This window comes from Nyctibius grandis, chromosome 2, assembly GCF_013368605.1.
Source record: "Nyctibius grandis isolate bNycGra1 chromosome 2, bNycGra1.pri, whole genome shotgun sequence".
Classification (NCBI taxonomy): Eukaryota; Metazoa; Chordata; class Aves; order Nyctibiiformes; family Nyctibiidae; genus Nyctibius; species Nyctibius grandis.
Genome location: NC_090659.1, coordinates 93779724 through 93802992, shown reverse-complemented (window position 1 = coordinate 93802992; position 23269 = coordinate 93779724). Strand labels below are relative to the sequence as shown.

Below are 23269 nucleotides of genomic sequence, written 5' to 3'. Positions count from 1 at the left end.
CATGATAGTTAAAACTGGACTCTCTCTCTCAGAGATTTTCATCCATTATAGTGTGACTTTCATGCTACAGATAGAAAGGAAGATGAAAAGAAGGAATTGGTGCTGCCCTGGGAACAGGAAGGATGTCCCCGACTGGTAACCACAGCCAGTACTAAATAAGTTCCTCACTGAAATCTGGAAAGCACCTTAGCAGAAGAGACATCTTTGTAATTACTGTAGCCCTAGTAGCAGTAAAGTAAAAAAACCTCCAGTGCTGTACAACACCAAAGACACTGGTTTCAAGAGAAGGAATCTGTGCCACTGACATTTAGGTTTACTGCAAATACAAGTACCCAGAACTTCTGGTGCTGAGCACTGGTACTGAATAAGGCTTTTTTCAGCCTGAAGAAGCTGGCTACGACTGAAGCTTGAACATATTCCAGGGTGACTATTTTTAGCCTCACCCCTTTCAGCGGCTAAAAAGGAAATGGATGCTTTTTGGCTAATTATCACAAAAGCAAACTAGATATGTTCTTGAATGCAATGCCTCTGACAGCAGGGGAAAAGCAGCAGTGTGACCAGCAGAAGAGGAATACTGTTTCATGAACTCCATGTTAAAGGAAAAGGACAATGAGAACTCTCCAATTACAACTATTGATTTCCTTCCCCAGGGTATAAGGAAAAATCCATGCAATATTTGGCATAAACTCTTAAATATGCATCCCTAAGCACCTCTCTTCTTTCTGAAAATGACCTCATGCTAGGCTCCTCTCAGCAATGCGCCTTTCCAAAAGGCACAGAACACATTCAGTATGGCCGCTATTAAGAAACACGAGAGCATCCCAGCAGCCTCTTATCACACGATTTCAATTCCAGAGAAATGCAAGGGTGTCTGGACACAGCCTTGGGCAACTGGCTCTAGGTGAACCTGCTTTAGCAGGGGGGTTGGACCGGATGACCTCCAGACATCCCTTCCCATTTCAATCATTCTGTGATTCTGTGCCTGTCACCTGGAAATTATATTTAAAAGATGAAAAGAAGGCAAATTTCATGCCACACTGTAACAAAGCCATTTTATGGTAAAACAAAAGGAGAATGGTAAGTCAGCCAGCAAGGAAGGCGACTTTTTTCACCTTCTGTCTCCAGGCTTTGCAAAACGAAGGAAAGAGACATCCAACAATCAGATCAACCGTCTCTCCCAAAATTTAAGGAAGTATCAGTTTTCCATAACTAAAATGATTCATATACTAGAAAAAATACTGCAAAAAAATGATGTTTCATGCCTCATTTTTTTTTCTTCTTTTTCTTTCCTATCCCCCTCACTCCCCCAAATTAGCCCAATACAACTGGCTACTAGAAGCTGAAGACAACAATGGGGCAAAAAGGATACAGTAACCTTATGCCTCCAGCTACAGATTTAAGAGAAACATGACAAAATATCTGCTGCATGAGGAACAGTAGGTTACTCCTTATTTATTAGCATTATTATAATAGCTGGAAGCAGCAATCAAAATTAGGTCATATCACCGAACATAAAACACGGCAATGTAAAAGACCTATTAAATTCCAGTCTCAGAACAGCACTTGTAAGAACAGTAAAAGACGACAGACAAAATGGAAAGGACAAGAGACAGAGAAAAGAGCCTAAAATCACAAAGAGGTAGGTAGCAAACCAATAAAAGCAACTCTACCAACCTCTGAAATGGGGAATAACCACTCCTCCGTGCTAATGAACTCATCTCACTTTAACCTTATTTTTCTTACTCTCTCCTCTCCATTACTCTATTCAAAAAATGTGAAAAAAGAAACTTAAGTACTACTGTGCCTGCTACTTTGCAGTCCAATTGTTCACAAGTAGAATGGTATTTGCTTGATTTGTAAAAAACTGGTGGGTGTCCAGGAACATAAGTGAAATATAAAATACATCTCTCAACAGTACAGCTTAACCCTTATGAACATGATTATTAGCTAATTTTCTACAAATTGCACATTATTCTTCTGGAAAAAATGGTATTGGAAATAATACAGCACATGGAAAAGAAATGTATTTTTTGTACTTAATGATGAATTACTCAAAACATCCTAGTGAACGTCTTTTTGTATTATGCTGAATTTTACTTCAAGACAAATAAATTGATCTTCAGTACTTGAAAAGTCAAGGTTGCCTCCCACTTCAAACGAACTGAACAGCATTTGTGCAGCATGCCAGCTTTTGTGGAAAATGCACTAATGTATTCATACATATTTATTTTGAAAAGGAATTCATAGCCAACTAAGCATATCTATGAGAATATATATGAAGTGGCATGCTGGTCAAATTATTCGTTTTCTTTTGCTAGTAAGGGGTATTTGGGAAAAAAAACTGGTATAATGCTCATTTTCAGCAATACACTGAACTGTCAGTCAGTCAATACTCTCACAGTATTTTAGAGAAGATGAGCAACTTGTCTGCACTAACTAAGTTTCACTTCCTTGGCCTAGACCACCAAGTGTCAGGACTTCTAGTGGCCTCTGTAATATGGTTGTGAAGAAATGTGACTTTTCAAATGTGGAAGCTCATTAATTATTCTAGAATGTTTTGCAACCCATTTCCCCTAAAAGTCTATCACGCATGTTTCTTCCAGTAGCTTTTTCTAAGGACTTTCATCAAAGTCTCTGTAGAAAACTCTTAAGAGAAAAAGCTAGAAGATATGCAAAATTCTTGCAGCCTTGTTAGAAGCTGCCACGTTGGCAACTACTATTTTCACTAACGATACTTCAAGGTGTATTTTTAAGTTACTTAAGAGAATTATAGGGATTAACAGCCTCACTGCAGTGTTAAATGTCAGCTCTTTCAGGCTTTCTGTAATCCTAGGACTCTTTTTTTTTATTTATTTGGTGTACAGTTTGGGAGAGTTCAGTAATTCAGATTATGTATAGTTGAATCAGAGTTTCCCAAAATCCATTTTGAAAGGCGACCAGCATTTCACCTGCACATTTGAGAATGAAACAAAGGCTCTGATTTTATCCCAATTTTTGCCTGCCATCCACTACTGTTGGGGAAGCGCTATCAAACACCACATTTAACAACTGCTTGAGATGCACTTTGCACGTGCCTCCAAAACCTCACCTGAGAACTGCGAGCCTGGTGCCCAGTCACCCTGTTGCAAAGGACCTGAGCAGTTCTGGAGACCTTGTTGTAGCTACTCAGCTTGACAATGTCAGTTTGAATTGGAGCTTTGCAGAAGAAAGATTAATCTCCCAGAGACTATGTTTTTTCTTCTCAACTTTTCCACAAAAAGAAATGTACTTTGAGATGTGTTCAAATTATTTTTGAATAAGTAAATAATAATAAAAAAATGTTTTCTGTGAGGAAATGGAGAAAGAGAAGTAAACAGAAATGGGAAAGGGGGACTGAGGCTTCACTGTGGTCAGTGGGAATAACAGAACAGATGTGAAGACCAGTGCAAGGATGGAAACAGGTAATTTGGCAGAGAGAATATGAGATGGGGTGTGTGCCAGTGCCCTGTTTTCTCTCTTCTGTGCATAGCAAAAGCCCCTCAGGAGTATCAAAATCTTATTCTCATCTCCTTTCAAGTCATCTGGAGCCTGAGGGGATTCTGAATGTTCGGGGGACTCCTCTCTCCCTGTGTCCTGTCCTTCCCAGTCCAGACTAGCCTCTTGGAGGACCTCTCTGGGGAGTCATTAACATCAAAGCGGTTAAGCACTGGGACCATGGAATGAAGGTAATAGAAATAAAGATCTCTTAAGCCTCAGAAAGACAAAATGAAGGGACGGATAATGCCTCCTCATGGTGGAAAGCTGACTACAACGAGATGAAGAAAATAACCTAGTTTGAGTGGGACCGGCTGGGGTAGATATGGAGTCTGCCTAGAGCAACCTGGCAGAAGAAAAAGGCCACTTACCTAAGGTGACATGCATGGCTGGGGCACAAGACCAGTGCAAATCTAGTGTGTGCTGTAGAATGGGCCTTGCATGTAACCCTGTCTCTGTCACATACCCTCTGCTACAACAGTTCACATGCCACCATCTTCCTATGTCCTACCAGCTTGATGGGGCAAGAAAGGAAGAATCAACCAGAAAGAGTAGTGTATGGACAATATCTTCTGTGACTACCACACAGTAAAACATCCTGCAGTGGGAACAGAGTCTGCCTGGTTTTTTTTCACCACACAGTCCAAATATTTTTAAGTGAGACCATGAGATCCACTCCCACAAGACAGAAATTATGACAGGTGCTTGGAAACCACATATTATTTTCCAGCTAGCTGCAACAGCATCACCAGCAGTAACTGCAAATGTATAACTAATCATTAAGGCATTACAAAGAACAAATACATTGTTAATAAAAAATTTATAGGAAATTCAATAGCATGAAGCTTTACTAGTGAAGGATAGCAGGTGTTCCATAGTATTTGTTCCCCTTCTAGAACTTGAAGTTCAGAAAAATGGAAAAAAACAAATAAATCTGCCAACAACAAAACTTCCAAAATGGAAAATACCAAGTGAAGGTCACACAGCCTTTGTTTTACCTTTCTGACTAGTTATCCCCAGACACACATTTGTACCTTGTATTCAAAGTGTTCTGAACATCAGCCATCTACATCCTTCCCATAATCAAATCAAAGGTTGCTCCTTGGGAAAAATCCCTTCCTTTCATCTGCTACGTTTGACAACACTTTCACCCATACATGTCACCAAATTCTGTGCTTTCATTACCCATCCTTAAACCCACGTCACACATATCTTCCACCTAACTGCTGGCAGCCCCATCACAGAACCATCATTTTGTCCTCTTACTCAAACCCTACAGAGCAGCATGGAAATCAAATGCCACACCACACACCCAGCAGATGACTTCCTTGACCCAGATACAGAGGGTAAAATAGAGGGCATCCATATCTGCATTTAATCCCTTTTGGTCACTGACAGCTCTCAGAAAACAAATGATTACAGTTATTGGAGTGTGCAGCTTAAGTTAATTTTCTAGATGTTCAAAGTTTGAGGCAACTGCATTTATCTTTTAATTTTATTTCCTTCCTGACACAATTTACTATTGTAGCACTTAAAGCCTACACAACAGACTTGCTGTTTTATCAGTATTATCAATTCCAGCTTTGGAGAGTCTCTCTCATGAAAAGCACAATAGTAAATAGAAAAGTGAATATAAATGATTTAATATAACAGTTCTATAACTTCTGTGGTTTATCTGCTGTCACTTTTTTAAAGCACAAACACAAGACTGCAGCATGTTGAGGGTGGGAGAGAGTAAAGGGAGTGAAGAGAAAAGTTAGATCCTACTACTCAAATACCAGAGATGGTATTTGGACATAAACCAATTTCTTCTGAGGCTGTAACTGCTACATCTGCTAAATCTCATGCTGATTCCCACCAGAAAAGATTTTTTTTTTAACTTTTTGGTAAAAGGCAAAAAGTCTTTAACAACATGGAAAGTTAGAAACTAGGCATACACAGCCCCACAATTTTTCTACAGAAAAGAAAAAACAAGGGTACCGTCAGTTTTCAGCTGCTTGTGCTTCCAAACACAAAACCTGCCTTCGTGTTTGCATCTTTGTTGCTCCTAAAGAAGTTGAACACGACAAAATCAAAGACCAGGAGGAGCTGCATGCGTGCGTGCGTGACAGAAAGTAGAATGCTGAAAAATCTGAAGTTTGGGTAGTATGTCATTAAAGCTATCATCAGTTTTGTTTTGATCTCCTGCTGTGGCCTTACCAGAAGCAGCTTATCTGATCAACTAATAGAAGACTGTGCACAAAATGCAAAAAAGTACTTAGATCAGGCAACCTGTGATTAAAACAATTATGAAGCAAATACATCCCACAGACTCTATTTGTATGTATTTAAAATTGCCATATTGAAATGAGTCCTTTTCTAGTAATAACACATTTGCTTCATACTCCATTTCATGCTGATGATAAAAATCATAACAGCAATCACAGAACACAGTCTGAAATGAAGTAGTTCACTGTACATGAGCAAACTTACGGTACTGATTTGCTAACAGCTAGAACATAAAGTCTCAGAATTGAATGAAGACAATAAGGAAATACTGGAGCAGTTCAGATGACAGAGGAGGTTAATAAAACACAAGATACTGTAAATGTAGCATATGATACACAGAAAACACATCAGGACTGGGGAAAAACATCACTGACTTTTCTGCATTTGACACTTCTAAAACTAGTCACAGACTATTATCTTCCTGAAATTTCCTGCTTTGCATTTCTCTATTTACAACAAAATCACAATATAAAAGGGTGATTTAATTAAAATCCACATGCTTAAAATATATAAATATGTATTACATATAATGCACAATTCAATATCTGATTTATTACTACAGAATGTCATCAAGTTAATTATCCATATGATATATGAATCACATGGTAAATTCTAGACGTATCAGATTAAATTTTCAAAAGTCACTAAATGATTCAGCTAAATTTATGTAACGTGGTTTCCATGCCACTTTTGACATTTTCAGCCATTACTTTTTCTAGCAAGCATGCCAGTTTAGGTCTAGCACTTCTCCCTGAACTCCTTCCTATTTTGGGCATTTTAAATACCTTTTGAGAGGTGCTCTTCGTCTAGCATGGCACAGTATTATGTGGAATTAAATTTGGATGATCCACACAGAAACTCATATGCAAGAAGCTTGTCCTGACCAGACCAATGTAAACCTTTAAGTCCTCAGGAAATTCAGCTTTAATCACATTTGAATATAGCCATATATTCATACGTTCTGGTATGAAGAGTCACAATGTATGCTCTAGCAAGAGTTTTGCACATGATGGAATACAGAAGTCAACATCATCCCACCAGACAATACCAGAGAGAGGTGCAAGCCCCACACCAGCCTTCATTCCTTCCCTACAGTAAATCCATCCCAAAAGCAAGAACAGTTCTGATCCTGCATAAATCCTGTGTAAGATGACGATAATACTGAAGTCATCCATCCCTAGTAAGGCAATAATAAAAGCATCAAAGTCAGATATCACATATCCATTTGTAATGAAGCACTCCTACCTTTTCAGTTTCATGTAATTTTCACTAGCTGCAGGTCTGCATTCAGCACGTTGTACCACTATTCCTTCCAAGGCAAGTTTATCTAGAACGAAAAAAAAAAACAAAGCAAAACTGGACATTAAAATAAGATTCACCAACACGGTCAACATCTTAATTATTTTTCATTAATTAAGCATTTAGTAAATATAACATAATTATAAGTCCTCAAATCTCAAATTAAGTTCTAAAATCTCTGCTATTTAGACACCAAAGAAATAAGCAGGAAAAACATGCTTGCACAGCTGGTATCCCCTAAACTTCCTTATTTTGCTATCAGATTTTTTACATATTAAGAATGAATCACAAAGACCAAATTTTAAATAAAAGATGGTAACTGTGTGGTCCTCCTTCCTCTAGATTGTTGCACTTAGCTTATCTAGCTTATCTGTTTTCTGGAAATGTGCATTGAATACAGTCAGTGAGCATGAAACAAATAATCTACAAAGAGAACCCGATCATCAAAGTATCCAAAATTAGTGGAAGATAAAATGAGAGATAATTTTATTCCTGTCCTCAGAAAAAGAGTAACCTATTTTCACCTTATTATAATAAAAAAAGAAATGGTTCACTAAAGGAACATAAAGTAATAAATGCAATAAAGTAGTAATACTACGTACGCTAACGCTTAGGGAAAAGAAATGCAAACTTGCAGTTAGTAATCTAGGAGATCACATACTAAATTTTAGTTAATACTGCTCTCTGTACATTCACCTCTGTAACACAGTCACTTTGTAATCCAATGTGAACATCTTTTGCCTAAAGCAACGACAACTAACAGAGCAGTGCAATAGTACTAGCGTACTCTGTAAGGGTGGAAAAGCCTACAAATTAAAAAGCAACTTGATGGAGAAAGGAAGAGAGAAGTAAGTGGTGGTGGGCAGACACCTGCTTTTCTACTACGATGTTCTAGTGCATAGTATGTGTGTGGGGTGTGCGTGTGGCAATTTATCCATCTCTTTTGGGCATAGCCAGTGCAGTACATGTAAAAACAAATGCCTCTGGAACAGCCTTGCATAACAAGAAAGGATGAGCTTTAATGGTTTGATTAGCTCTTCACTATTTAAAATGTCCTTCCAACAGAGAGCCTCCTCTTGCTATTGGTGTAGGGTACTACGTTGTCACTGTCACCTTCAGCTGGCAATGTCACAGAAGATAACAGAAACGCTTAGAAGTATTAATATCAAGTAACACAAGGCACTCTGAGACGCCTCTCATTTTTATATTGCCTTATAGACTGAAATATTATTACATCTGGAAATCTAAGTCTCCTCTCCCTGAATACTGCAGAGCGCGATGACTTCGACACCATGTATTTTTCAAATGATTTAATCTAAAATTTCTTGGTTTGATTTAAATTATATCCTTGAAAGGAGTAAGAATGACATACTTTTCCAGGTAGTTTTGAAGGAAACAAAGAAAATTTGTATTAAAACAATTCTGGTTTCAGAGATTCCTACAGTGTTCAGTCAGGAGAGACAACTTGGCAAATTTGCCTGACCGCCTCTGTATCACAGACAAATTTTATCCTCTTTCTTCTGTACAGAACCTAGTAACTTATTGGTGGCCAAAGCGGTACTAATATTGCTCCTTAATTTCTAATATAAATTTGCCTTCAGCTTCTAGCTGTTGGTTCTTCTTATGACTTTCTATACTATGCTAAAGAGCCTTTTAGTACCTGGTGTTTTCTCCCTTTGAAAGTACTTATACATTGTAATCAAGTCACTTCTCAATCATCTTTTCAATAAATGAAGTAATTCAAGCTCATGTATTATCTCACCACAAGGCATTTACACCACACTTAAATCAGTTTTGGGTTTCTTATCTGCACCTTGTTCAATCTTGCAATGATGTTTTAAGAACACAGAGACTAGAAAACAGACGTAACACTATTGTACTGGTCTTACCAAAACTATACATGGAGGTAAAATAACATTTATACAAGAGCTGGAATTTCTCTCACTTCAGCCATCTCAAGGTTATTCAGTAGATCTCTGAATTCAGGTGAGAGAGGGAGGATGGGAGACTTTCAAAAGAAAATTTGTCCCATCTCTTTTAGGATTCAATGATCTGCCCTGTGCTGGTGGGGTTTTTGTGGTTTTGGTTTTTGTTTTTTTTTTTTGTGTGGGTATGTGTGTCTGTGTCCCATGACTGTGCTTCATGTTTAGAGGGCTAAAACTGGATTAAGATCAATTTGTCTCTAAAACTCGAGCTCTGGAGGTTGATGGAGCTGACTGGCTATTGTATCACTAATACAGCTATTTTGAGTCTTTTCCAAACCTCACATTTTACCTATGTGCTCTGCATTCCCTGTTCCTAGGTGTGTAATTGCCTTTGGCTTGGTTAAAATGCATTGTCTTTAAACAGCTTCTGTGAATTAAGTGATCCCGGTCACACCATGACAGTCCTGTCGCAATTATTCACTGTCTGACAAGCATTTGTGTCAATCATGACGCATTTTATAAGCAGTGATTCTCACTGACTGCTGTCCCTCTCGCTAATCTTAGAGGAAGCCCTTCAAACTACAACCCCACTGGCTTCCTACTGATAATTACTTTCTGATAACTGTCAGCCAGTTTTTAATCTTGTTCTGTGCTTGCTATTTTTTTAGACATAAGTCAGAATGTCACAAGATTTTAAATTACGTGCAATATGAAATGCAAAGCAGGCTGCGAACATGCTGTTACTTTATCAAACTCACAATCTCCAAAATAAACAAAATTAAGTTTGTTTGACAAGAAAACCTTTACATTAAGCCATGTTTGCTAGCACTCATATTTCTGATCTTTTCTACCTCTTGAACTCCATGACAAGTTTTCCACTAGTTTCTGTGGTACAGATTCAAGGCTAACTAGCCTATACTCATCTGAGCCACCCAGCCCAGCTTTCTGAACACCGTCACGCCGCTAGCAGTCTCTCTGCACCTTGCACAATTTTCAAATTATTCTTAAGTTTTAAGAATCAGGATCAATGAACCAGATGGCTCCCCCATACCAACAATTTAGAAAATGAACCTGCCAATTAAACATGCTTATCCTTAGTAATATCTCATCTTTGATGTCTTGGCTAATACCCTGTTTTAATTACCACTGATCTGGATTTGGCTTTTAATGTTCCAGTCTCTTCACAGCACAAGGCTGTCCGCAGCCTCCAAGAACACTGCCTTGCAGCCAAGCCAGTCTGCTGTCAAAGCTCATCCACTGTGCAAAAGCCAACATTTATGTCCCACTTTCCCTGGACCCTCTTGGGGATATTAACACATCCAGAGAGTCTAGCAGAATAGATCTGCAAAGATGCATGCAAACCTCCGTATGCAAGACTGTAGTGGGGGAACACAGTTTTTACTCCCTTCACAGCCCAGTTAGCTCTCATTCACCAAACTCAAGTTCAGAGACTTGGGTCTGTCTTTACTTGTTGCAGGACCAGGGCTGCAATGAAAAGTGCTATATGTCTGCCTTGATATTTCCACAGTCACATCAGCCTAAAGGATGAATAAGGCATGAAAGTAGCAATTCCCTGTTAAAAACACTTACTTAAAATAAAGCAGATAGTACAAGATAAAGGAATAGGTCTGGAAGACTAACTAAGACCGGTGATTAGAAGGCAAAATAGACATTTTCCCAAGCATCTTATACTCTCAGTTGCCCTATGTGGGATGGCAATTACAAGCACACTGTGAGCGCAGCTCCAGACACGCTGGTCTACATAACCCACAGCTTCATCACTAGCTGCCAAATGCATGCTCACCCCGACCTCCCTGCCTGAATGACCCAGTGCCAATTCATAAAGGAATTTCAACTGTTGACTCTTTCAGTGAGATGACAGGGAGATATGCTGGGGAGGTGCCAATTCCAGCTTCAAATCCTGCTGACAATCACCATCAAAAGAACAGAATGTGGTTAAAATGCTTAAGGCAATCTTAATAAACAGGCACTGGGGAAATTTACTGGAATTGTGCAGAAGATGGTCTGATAGGGGTTGGTTGTTTGAGAGAGAGATGGACTGGCTTGGAGATTTTAATGCATTAGTTTTCTAGTCTGACTGCACCCAGCTCCAACTTCCAGCCACTGGGTCTTGTTAGACAAGTGACTGCTAAGTTGAAGAGCCTGCTATGAAAGTATTTCTGCCCATCCAAGCACTTATGTACTCTCCACTTTTATCAAGCCCAATAAAAAGAAATCATGTTTTCTCAAATCTTCCATTAGGCTTATTTTTCAGCTTCTTAATCATTCTTATTGGCCTGAGAAAGTTCAGTTCATGAATGTCTCTCCTGAGCTGTGGGCCTCACAGCCAGACTTGACAGCGTGTGGGACAGGATCTGGAGTTTACCAGCTCCTGCTCTTTGCGAGAGGTGCCAGGAAAGGAGGAGATGAAGGCCTGCCTCAGGACGCACAATTCCCAGGCTGCAGGAAAAAGTGGAAGAAAGCGTAGTATGGACAGGCTATGGGCATGTGTGCCTCCAGCTCCTCAGCAGGTACAAGTTGGGCTGTTGCTTCCCAGCAACCAAGTCAGAAACCCCGGTAGTTCTTCATATTTGGCTTTAGTAAAATGTTATCCTAACCAACTATCCAAATGGTTCTCCATCAGCAGTGTAGCTCCTTATTGATTACATTCTCAGTCTGCATCATCCCCAAACTTCATCAGTAACTATCTCCTTCTTGATCACTAAAAATAAAAAGCACCAAGAAGCAAATCACAGCAACATTTTAGTGATAATTCTCTGCTTAATATTTGCAAGTTTGAAACATGGCAAACAATTTTTGTACAGTTAAATGGGAGGGAAATGAATACAGTATATATTCTAATTCAAGATGACAAATGGGATATACTCAAAGATTTAACAGAAGAAAAAGCATGACCCCCTTTGCTGAACAAATTGTAATTAAAAAAAGAAAAAAATTGGCACAATCCATTTTCCCCCCACCCACATTGATTAGTATTATATTACTCTCCCTTAATTTGTAACTGATTGACTTCCAAGTCAGATGTTTTATCATTTTTCATACAGTCCCTTTTCATTTTTAAACACCTGGGCCATCCATTTCACCTTTCAAATACTGTCACAGCATTTGCTTTTTCAGTCTTGCAGAAATGCAGTGCTCAAAAATTATTAAAAATATCAACAGCAACTGTTGACAGTTTCTTAGACAGCTCTTTTAAAACTCTTGAATGCAAATTGTTCAGACTTGATGATTCGAAAATCTTCAATTTGTGTGTAGAGCTTGTCTTCAATAGCTGTTAATCAACATCCTGGAGTTATTGGAATGAGAATGTCTGTGCTACTAAAACTGTGAGACTAACTATCGAATGGTTTAATTGTCCAAAAACCTGGACAATTTTCTGTGTTATGACATTAAATGACTAGTAAATTGCCTCGATAACCCAAACAGATTTCATTAGCACAGCTTCCTAATACACTTCAAAAATTCTCTACCTCTTATAGCTGATATTTCTCCTCATATACTTCTGTACTGTAATAAATACAAGTAGCTGGTTTTTGTAACCCAGGTCATTTCCACTGACAGCAGATTCTCAGTGAAGCTGATGCTGTGTGAGACAAGTGAGTAAGCTGAACGTGATGCTGTTTGGACACGTAAGCCGAACCCTAGGTGAAGCACCAACTTTTCTGTGGTGTGCTCCACTTCTGAATCCTCAGCTCCATGGCATGCTCAAGCTTCCAGACCAGAAGGTTCAGGAACAGGATGGAAGTTGAGGAGGAGTGAGGTTATTTTCCAAAAGGAAAAATGTAGGACAGAATGAGGGGCAGATGCCTAACCCCCTCTTCCTTGGATTTGTTTTCCTGTGTAGCTGATAAGACACCAGCACTGCATTTTCACTGTCTCCAGGATGACTTGTCTGACTGCGAAGAAACTGAAAAGCTCCATGGATTGCCCTCCTGGTACAGCCCAAAGGATAACTTGGAAATGGAGCACTACTACTACAGCCACTCTCTCAAGTGTGTACAAGAAAGAGTGCTTAGTATATTTTCTCACTTAATCTAGATCCAAAACAACATCCTTGCAACTGCTGGATTCCAGTGCTATTCCTCCCTTGAATGGCCAATCCCAGCAAATGGGTAACACTAACAATTTGTGAAGCAGCAGTCATTTAAGGATTGCTGGCTACCAACATCAGCAAGCAGGATACTTCAGCTGTACAGGACAGAAACTGAGGCAGTTTGCTCATGGCATGGCAGAGCACACAGCAGCAAGTTGCTCTGTCTCAGTCCAAGTGGGAAGGAAGAAGAACCAGGACACACTAGGAACATCTCAGCTATTATGCGCCTGGTGCACCACACAAAGATTCTCAGAGCACAAGAGCTGTCTCAGTCTCCAGACTTGATCGCAAGAAATACTTGCATACCATTACCAAAATGAAGTTTTAGATGATCTTCCAAAGGATGGGGAAAAAGACAAAACAAAGGAAATTAAATTCTTCTAGCTACACCTTCAGAAAACACTGAGCTCTATGAAACCACTACAATATTTCCTACCTCACTAAAACTACATGACTGCAATACCATATGCATTACCAAGTGCATACAAAGAACAAGCGCTCTTTGGAAAAGTTGTCTTGTAGTATGGCACAGAAAGTGGGAAGTTTTCACAAAGATGTGCCAGTCTTCAATTTTGTGTTACAGATGACTGTCAGCTGCAGTGAAGAGAAGTTACATGGGTTTGTGATGATGGAAATGTTACAGCACCTCTACATTTTTCAAGTCTCAAAGGTTTAAACGTAAATATTCATGATCTCCACAGAGTATATTTTCCACATGAAACAGATTTTGAATATTTTATCATACAAACCACTAAAACAATTTTGCATGAACTTTCAAAGAATACTTACTCGTTCACAAAAGTGGAAAATTTCAACCGCAAGTGTTAGAACATTCAGATGATGATAAGCATGAAAAACTAAGTGAGCAGATACTGTTCTGCAACTGCTGTCTCTTAAAATGTAGACAGTTTAGCTGGCCGTGAAAAAATTCATATCTTTTACAAATCCCAGCTCTCCTTGGAAATCCCTACTTACTTGTGCCAGGACATTCCTAGTTCAGCTTCAAAGTATTTCAAGATCACTGTGTAAGATGAAAGCACCACAGAAATCATTCTCTTAGGGTTTAACATCCACTAAGATGGTTCAGCAATGTAGCTATGCACATTAACTAAATTTTCCATCAGTTGACAATAAACTGAATTTGAATATAAGTCTCCTGTAATGGAAAAAAAAAATCATAGTTGAAACTAATTGGCTCTTTCATTTTGTCAATTATTCACTCAATTATTGTGAAAGTAGTTAATTTTGAAAAAAGTCCAAATGTTTAAAAATTAGAAACTGGCTGAAATCTCTTTGACTGAAGTTACGCTAAACACATCAATGGCATCAAAGAGTTAAAATTAAAACCACGACTAATTCCTCATAAATCAAATCTAATGAATAATATCTGCTTAATATATCACATACAGCAGCAGAAAAAATTAGCATGCCAGTGCTAGGGATACCTTGGCAAGGAGAATAGCAAGTTAAAAAAAGTGCACTTATTTCCACTAGATTCAGTTATCAATTAATAAAATATTATAGTGATGACTCTACTGTATTGATAAACAGCCTTAGAGACAGTGGGAGCAGAAGGAAAAAAAAATTAAGAAATAGAGCAGAAGAATTTACAGAAGAATAATCTGACTTTTGAATCAGGCAAAGCAGGAGAAATCTACCTGTAAAGTGAAAAATACATCTTGAAAAAGATGGGACCTCCTCTCCAGGTCCAGCCCAAGGTAAGCGCTCGCTCCCACCCGTGCTGGGGAATGCATGCTGCAGCTCCTGCCCGCTCCCCAAGGAAACGCAGAGAGATGTGCGGAGAGCTTTCCCTTTCCTGCTCCAAGCTGCAAATGTTTGAAGGGGAACCCTTTATCTAAGAGGCAACCGAGAACGAGCCTCAAAGCACAGATTCATGGGGAGAAGACAGCCATTTGATTCAAGTGCGCTCTGCCGATGTTTGCCCCCTCCCCGTACCCAAGTGTTGCTAAGCTATAACGTTATGTGATGTTCAAAGCTATCTGTAGGCACACTAACCCTTTGTTCTGCACGGCAGCTGAGTTGCTTCTATTGAGAAAGCACAAACTGATGCTCGATAGCCTTGGTGACTTAAAAAATATCACCGATATAAATACTAAGTCCCCTCTCTAAAACAGTTTTTATCTGTGGCACAGAGAAAGGCAAAAAGCAAAACCTAATCAGGTTCTTGTGTTGGTGCAAATATTCCTATCGACTGCAAATGGAAGCTTTCACCACAAACTTAGAATAGTCTGACCACCAAGTCCTCGGCATCACTTCCAGAGTATCTTCTGTGAAAACATCTTATCACTGTGCACGTGTCCTATAAGTAAATGAGGAATACGTATGTGCGCGCACTCCATGGACAACACCCCCCTTGTACAGACAGGGACGCCTTTCCTTTCAGTGTCGTCCTGCTATATGCATCAGGTACTGTAATCAGCACCAAAAAAATGTGAAAAAACGCTTTGTGAAAATTAAAATCCTGGAAACAGAGATGAAGCTATCTGTTTAACACCATAAGCACTAAACGTGATTTGGCCAGCTGATACTACAAATACATCTCAGAGTGTTAAAAATAAGGTGTTATTTAGAATAGTAGTATGCATCGCTGTGAATAACCCCCCAAAACTATGTAAACTTCTTAGACGTAAAGGAAAGAAAGAGACAAACCGTTTTTATATCCTTCTTCCCTTACACAGTTAAATGCAAATTCTCCTTTACAGTCATATTCCTGATATCTCCCTGCATACACGGCTGATACGCCACCTACTGCAAACCCGAGCTGACAGTCAGAGCAATGCTAGCAGCCTTTCCATTCCAACATCGTGCCGGAGCTGAATAAAGGTGCTTTTCAAAAAAAAAAATATATAAAATCTCCTTGCAAGCTGACAAGAACAAAGCAAGATAGCTGGCTTTTTGTCTTAGCTCAAATAATGGAGAGAAAAATAAACAGAAGAGAAAAGGAATGCGAAGAAAAACACAGCAACTCCGAAGGCTTTGAGCAAGACAAGGACTATAAAACGTCTCTGATTACTCTGAATGTTGGTGGCTATCTATATATCACACAGAAACAGACACTAACAAAGTATCCAGATTCTTTTCTGGAAGGGATCATAAATGGAAAAATAATGTGCCCATTCGATGCAGACGGACATTACTTCATAGACAGAGATGGACTCCTTTTCAGACACATTCTCAACTTCCTACGAAATGGAGAACTTCTTCTACCAGAAGGGTTTCGAGAAAATCAACTTTTGGCACAAGAAGCAGATTTTTTCCAGCTTAAGGTACTCTCGGATGCAGTGAAATCAAGGTGGGAGAAGGAACAGCTAGCATCTCGAGAGACTACTTTCCTGGAAATAACTGACAGCCATGACCGTTCACAGGGACTTAGAATCTTTTGTAATGCTCCTGACTTCATTGCAAAAATAAAATCCAGAATTGTACTGGTGTCCAAAAGCAGGCTGGATGGATTTCCGGAGGAGTTTTCGGTATCTTCAAATATTATTCAATTCAAGTACTTCATAAAGTCTGAAAACGGTACACGACTGGTACTGAAGGAGGACAACACCTTTGTCTGCACCCTGGAAACTCTAAAGTTTGAGGCTATAATGATGGCTTTAAAATGTGGATTTAGACTGCTGACCAGTCTGGATTGCTCGAAAGGGTCAATTGTTCACAGTGATGCACTTCATTTTATCAAGTAATCACAAAGGCAAAGGAAACGAGCATGCAGCCAGTAAACCTCCTTGACCTGCAGCCTCCTGGCATCACAAATAATGTATCTGACTAGCCTTGTACCACAGAGCTCGGCTGCCCATCAATTGCTGTGAGCTAATGGTATGTAAATCTCATAATGACATCCATCTCTGGCTTACTTAAGCTGAATGAAAATTTTATGCCTGAATGTAATAAAAATTATCTGCTAAACATTGTGAACACATATTGAAAGCTTTATGCTATTTGTAATATACGTTTTTCGATGCTGTCTTTCAACCAGAGAGTCTAGCTGAATTTTTGTGTACTTGTATGACTAACATGCGTACATCTAACTGCTCTGCTGAACAGCAGTGAGAGTATTTTCATATAATAAGCAGGCTTAAAATACATTTTGCTCATAACAAATTCAGAATGGATTTTAACTGGAATAAATTATTTTGAATGTTCATTAGTGTTTATGCTAATCTATTGTACTGAATTTGCAAAAGACGAGATTGTAAGAGGGTTTAAATTTAAATCAACTTGATTTTAAAGTTAAATGATTTCTCGCCTCACTTAAAACCAAATTTATAGCTGTGTTACTACATTAATAACAATTGCCAAAAACATGTAAGCCAACAAAATAATGCTGGGGGGATTAGTTCTATTATGGGAAATGAGTTGAATCTGCACAGAATGTTAAGTTTTCTAATTATATATACATATCAAATGGCTAATAAAAATATTTGACATGAAGTTTCATGTAACAGGTTTCCAGTAATGACATCCTACAATGCTGAAGACACTATTTCCTACTAATCATTTGTGCTGGTAAGGAAAGGCAATGAGCTTTGCACAATGGCTTACTAAAAGCAACTAGTACTATTAGTTTTGAATAGACCACCTGCTGGCATTTAAGATGCATCCCTCTAAGTAACAGAAGAAATACCTTCTTTCTCCTCATCTCCACTATTTATCAAATCTTTCCATGTATATTTTACACAAAGTTGTAATAGCTTCTATGGAACAACTGTAACTAACTTAACCGCAAGCATTACAAACCAGTCACTCCGCAAAAGCGGACTGGAAAATCATCACAAAAGGCAAAAATAAGCTGCACTAACTCTAAGTTTAAGTTTTGTTTATCATTGAACCCAACCATCATTCACAGCTCAAGCGAACCTAAAATTCAAGTAAAATGCTATTAAAGAAAGAAAAAACAGCCAAGTAGTTTCTTAACTTTCCCAAAACATCAATTTTGTATAGAAAAAAACCCTACTAAGAACGTCAACAAAATGCAGTACAATCCACACTAGAAGTGACAAGTGAAAAAAAAAAACAAACCAGCTAATACAAGACAGGCCGAGAACAGTTTTCTTTTGGATTTTAGATGGAACAAATCCATCCTCAGTAGTCTGGGGAACGCAAATGCAAGGTCCACCTATCCTTCAACGTGAAAACTCTATTTCACTTGTAACATTCAATAGGTGTAGTTAACTGGGTCCCTCACCAGAGCTGAATTAAGAGGGGGACTCTACATCTCCAGACCAGGCAGCAGTGACTGAAACATATTCCAATACGATTTTATCAAATGGGGAAATCCAGTCTCTCCAGAATACTGCATCAGAATGAACCCACTGTCTAGAAACGATGAACTTTTCTATCCAGTCCCCATGTTACAGACTTAGGGATCATAAAAGATGTAGTTCTAAGAGGAACTTTTCCAAACCAAACTGTTTAAAAATCAGATCACTCTACATTTCAGGCATACAAGCTGAAGACCTGTTCATGTATCCCAAAACTTCTCTGAGTTTGTCGAAACGCATTAACTATCTACAAATAAAAGATATATAGTAAAATACAATTCTTTACATACTTTTTATACTCCAAAGCCATCCCAGCTAGAACTCCATCACTGTGTGTCATCCTCCCTCCGTCCCCCCCAAGTTATTTTCAAATTCATACCTTCAAAAAAATCCTCATTAACCACTAATCTTGTACACACGAGACTCTCTAGGACTTCTGTGAAAAGTAAATGTGAAAGCCAAAAAATTTTTGCTAAAAGAAAACCAAAATCCTGCTGATCTCCTAGGAAAAGAACTAGAAACACCATTACACAGAACAGTTACTTGAAAAGCCCTTTGTGGACACAATTCTCTACACGATCGAGAAAAACTGACATGACAATCTAAAAAAGCTTCATAACTAATCTACAAGTTTTAAAGAAGCATGCTCTCAGTGCTGTCAAATACACAGCCTGCAGAAGCACAAAGTCTGGAGGAGGCTGTTGCTCCTAGGATGTCAAACCATCCATTTTCACTTAAATGCTTTTGGTTATAACCTTCACTTGTAATGGATCTTTGACTGAGATTTAAAATGTCATTGCAGTTGAAAAGAAAAAAGAAAAATAGCAAAAATCAATTTTGATTTCAAACAATTAATATACTTATATGTTAATCAAAATATACTGTGGTTGCTTGCCTTTCAGTTGGGCTCTTAGGATGCCCAATATCAAGAAAATGTTAGCACTTTAGTATCTTCTAAGAATAGTCTATAGCTATTCTTAAAATATTTACTGGAAAGCTTTTACTTGTCAGGCTTTTGGTTCAAAGTACCTAGTTCCATCTTAACCTATATAAAAGAGCACTTGAAACTCCTTTTTTTTAAGTAAAAAATGTACATCTCTAATCATTAGTAAAAATAAATTTGTGGGTTTTCTAAAATTTAACACTCAATGATTCATTACTTTAAGCCCTTTTCACTGCATTTTTTTTAATTTCTGTGTAAATAACACTGACATCTGTGGCAAACACGTAAAGTCATCTGCTGTAACACTAACTTCAATCTCATGGTCTTTTCCCATTTTCATGAGCGCTCATGCATTTCTACAAGTGTCAGGGTTTGAAATTTTTACATGCCATCTCTGATCGAAGGCACGTCACTCAGCCGTTTGATTCATATAACAGAAACGGAAGATGGGGTTGACAAAATCATTCTCTTCCCTGTTCACATTGAACAAATCCACAACTACGTTGAATCACACTGTATCAGCTACAAGCAAGATGCTTCAAACTAGTTATAAACCTGAATAATTTTTCAAACCAGGGTGGGGGAGTGCCTTGCTTTGGTATATGAATAAAATGACCACGTAAAACTTCCATACAGTGCATGTTTCCTTTTTACTCCATAAATATATTCAATATAATATAAATATATTCTGCACACGTTCAGTCACTCAGGTACATGCTTGTGTGCCACCACTGTAGGCTGTGCCAGAAAAGGTACTTAGTTATACATCACTTACCTCTTCTGCCTTTTCTTTAAGGCTGGAAATTGCATATTTAATATTACTATGACAATGAGAAAGCTGCAAAATCGAGTGCTTAAGTCAGAAATACTAACAGTTGTTCTAACAACATTACTTTGAATATGATGTGCATGCCAAGTATTTCTGTTCATCATTCTCTCATTAAGAGTTGGGTCACAATGAACTTATGAGACAGTCCTACAAGTATCAGGAAGGAACAGCAATTTCCATAATTTCTCTGATGCTCTTCAATTGCTCGGGTAGAAGTAAAAAAGAACCTCCTCCCCCTTCCCCAGGGAGGCACATAACCTGCTCCCACACAGGTCAGCTCCTCTTGTCTCCCTGCCCATCTTCTTGAGTGAGAAAAAGGGCCACCAAGCAGACAATTCAGAAGGAACAGAGGGAGCTGAAGGCAGGACTGACCCTATACACTAAAAAAAGAATATTCCTGCCCCTGTGAGTTCCCTGAATGAGTGCTCACGAAAGAGCAGTGCCAAATTGACCAAAATACCCATAGTATTGCTTCCTCCCACACTTGCACGCCCATCTTTTCCATTGGTGAAGAAGCCAATGGCTCTTTTATCATGCTGGGCAGTACACTGGCTTAGTTATCACCTATTTATTTTCTCCTGCATAAGGACAAAACCTAAGAGTGGCTGCACCATGTCAGACTAAGGTCTATCTAGCCCAGTGTGCCCTGGTGACTGTGAACTGCTTCCATCCCCGGATCCTTTAAATCTCTGGGCAGAATCCCCATTTTTGATCCTTTGACCCTCACATCCTTTCCTTTATCTTGTCTTCCTCCCACATCATACAACTGCTTTTCATTTTTCTTTCACCGTACCCCTCCCTTTCACCAAGAGGGCTGTGGGGCTTTGTTAGGGCTGGGCAGCAGCCCAACTCAAGAGGAGAAATCAGTAAAGACAGTGGCCAAAAGCAGATGCCTAGGAAAGAATATAAGAACCAGAAAACAACATACATGATGATGCTCCCTTGAAGTATTCCCTCAGTCTCCAGCAACTTACTGCCCAATGACTTCTAGAGCCAGATGTGGTTTCTTGGAGGTAGCCTTGATGCTGTGAAACACACAGGCTGTGCAACAAGATCAAATTACAGCTCCAACTCCACATCTTCAGTACCTGCTCCCCCAGTAACCAGTGTTTCACAGCATCGTAATTGCACTACTGGCATTTTCAAACACTCGCGTCTTATTTTTAATTGTGTTTTTGCATTCGTACCTATTATAACTGTGTAAGTGACAACTGGTTACTTGTTTTCTACAGTAGTTAATGCTTCTTTAGATCCTGAAGGGGGGGAAAAAATTATATCATCTTTTGCAGCAATCAGTGGCATTGTTATTTTCATCTCTTATTTAAACCATTACAAGGTTTCCATTCAATAAGATGGGAAAAGCTTAAGAAAACTATCTTCCTCCTTCTCTCCCCATTAGTATACAAGAGGAATAAGGGCAGGCAACAAATATTACAATTTAATAATGGCAATGTGTCGTCCATCAATTTATTTGCATAGAAGGGTCATGTTGCCCTAATTCTGTTGACTAATGAATCAGGATTCTGGTGAAGGGAATGAAATAACTTGGGTCTATTACAAAATAAATATTATTTTCTTAGGCTAGAATTATTTCATCTTTGCTAGATAACTATTGCCTAACCCTAATTTTGTCTCCTGTCCTGCAACACAAGGCAGAAATTTTTAGATTGACAGGAAAGCTAACTAGTTAAAAAACTAAAAGTATTTTCATTTGGAGAGAGAGGCTTGCATAATTTACTAGGTTGAAACAAAAGCAATCGATAAGGCACAAGAAATTTAAGATCAGAAAATTAACACTATGGTTTTTAATTACTTTTGAAATAGACATTCTGTAAGTCCCATGTACCGGTATATCACACTGAACATTGTCTCAAATCATTGCCTCTATAAATCACCATCATTCACAATAAAATGTCAGAAAACTAGAAGCGCGGCAAGGACTGAGGAAGGTAGGAGGGAGATGTATGATGACACCTGAGGAACGCGGATGAGCAAGCGCTTGGAAAATAAAGCGCAGTTGCCTGCCTTTCTGCAAGAAATTGCATAATATCCTGTAGAACTAGACAGTTGATTTCTTTTCCTAAAAATGTGTGCAGTAGGAGTACCACACACAGCTAAAGCAACAGTCACCCTAAAAGCTGTTTATGTCTGTGCTGGTTACAGTTTAACATCATTGCCATCATCATTTAACACCACATTTGTTCATTTTAAGCTTCAAAAAGAATACCACTCTGCTACTTCAGAAACAAAAACATCCACAAAACTGGTACAATAATTATAGTTGTAAACAGCAGCTACTCATGTAAAACCCTGTTAAAGCATGACGACATGCAAGTTCAACATGTTGAGTGAGAAGATGACTTAAAAATCAAGCCAATCTGAAGGTCTGTAAACTTCTGATAAAGCTAAAATGACTACGCTATTGCCTTGTTTACTGGTGTTGTGACTTTTGGGGACATAACCTCAGTTTATAGAGTTCATGAAACTCACAGTCTTTCTGGACGTTAAAGGGGGATTCCACTAGTTTCAGTTGCCTGAAAAACTAGATCACTACACTTTTCCAGGATAGATCTCTCTTGCCTTTGACACCACCTCACCCCAAGCTTTCAACAGCAGCTTTGTTCCAGGTATGGAAAGCCTGGGCAAAAGGACGCAGCAGGTTTTTTTGCTTGCATCTCCTGAAGGGAGATTTGGCATCCTGTGTAAGGGGGTGGCACTTCACCAGCCGCAAGAGCACACCAAGGAGATGAGAATTCAGATGTAAAAGCCCAAGGCTGCTTGCTAGGGAAATGCCCCAGGAAGACGAGGATCCAAGGGGCTTACCAGAGCTGTGAGCCTGATGCTCAGGGAAGCTTGCAGTGCTGGACTCCCCGAGCAGCAAGGATGGATGGGGAGGGAGAAGTGTGGTGAGAGAGCCTACTATACCTGAGCACTAGGAGATGAAGAGGAGGTCCAAGGGACTCCACGTCAGTGACTGTCACCTGAAGGTCTTGGGTTTATAGAGAAGGCAGATGCCCACGCAGTGCAACACTGAGGTTGTACAACACAAGTAACGTCTAATTATCCTGAAATTACTAAAATTAAAAAAAAAAT

General features: G+C 38.9%; 2 protein-coding genes across 2 annotated transcripts in view; one reads left to right on the top strand and one right to left on the bottom strand.

The window, feature by feature from the left end:
* GTF2F2 (general transcription factor IIF subunit 2) overlaps positions 1 to 23269 on the bottom strand; it is a 96383-nt gene that overhangs the window by 47854 nt on the left and 25260 nt on the right. The window contains exon 6 of the mRNA XM_068423350.1: positions 7027 to 7108. Within this exon, the coding sequence (XP_068279451.1) occupies positions 7027 to 7108 (82 nt within the window). The remainder of the gene's footprint in view (positions 1 to 7026; positions 7109 to 23269) is intronic.
* KCTD4 (potassium channel tetramerization domain containing 4) lies at positions 16053 to 16826 on the top strand. The gene has a single exon (XM_068423362.1). It carries the CDS (start codon positions 16053 to 16055, stop codon positions 16824 to 16826), a length of 774 nt encoding a protein of 257 aa, XP_068279463.1.

Excerpts from the sequence above, each read along its gene's own strand:
- KCTD4 (XM_068423362.1), top strand. The coding sequence starts at position 16,053 with ATGGAGAGAAAAATAAACAGAAGAGAAAAGGAATGCGAAGAAAAACAC.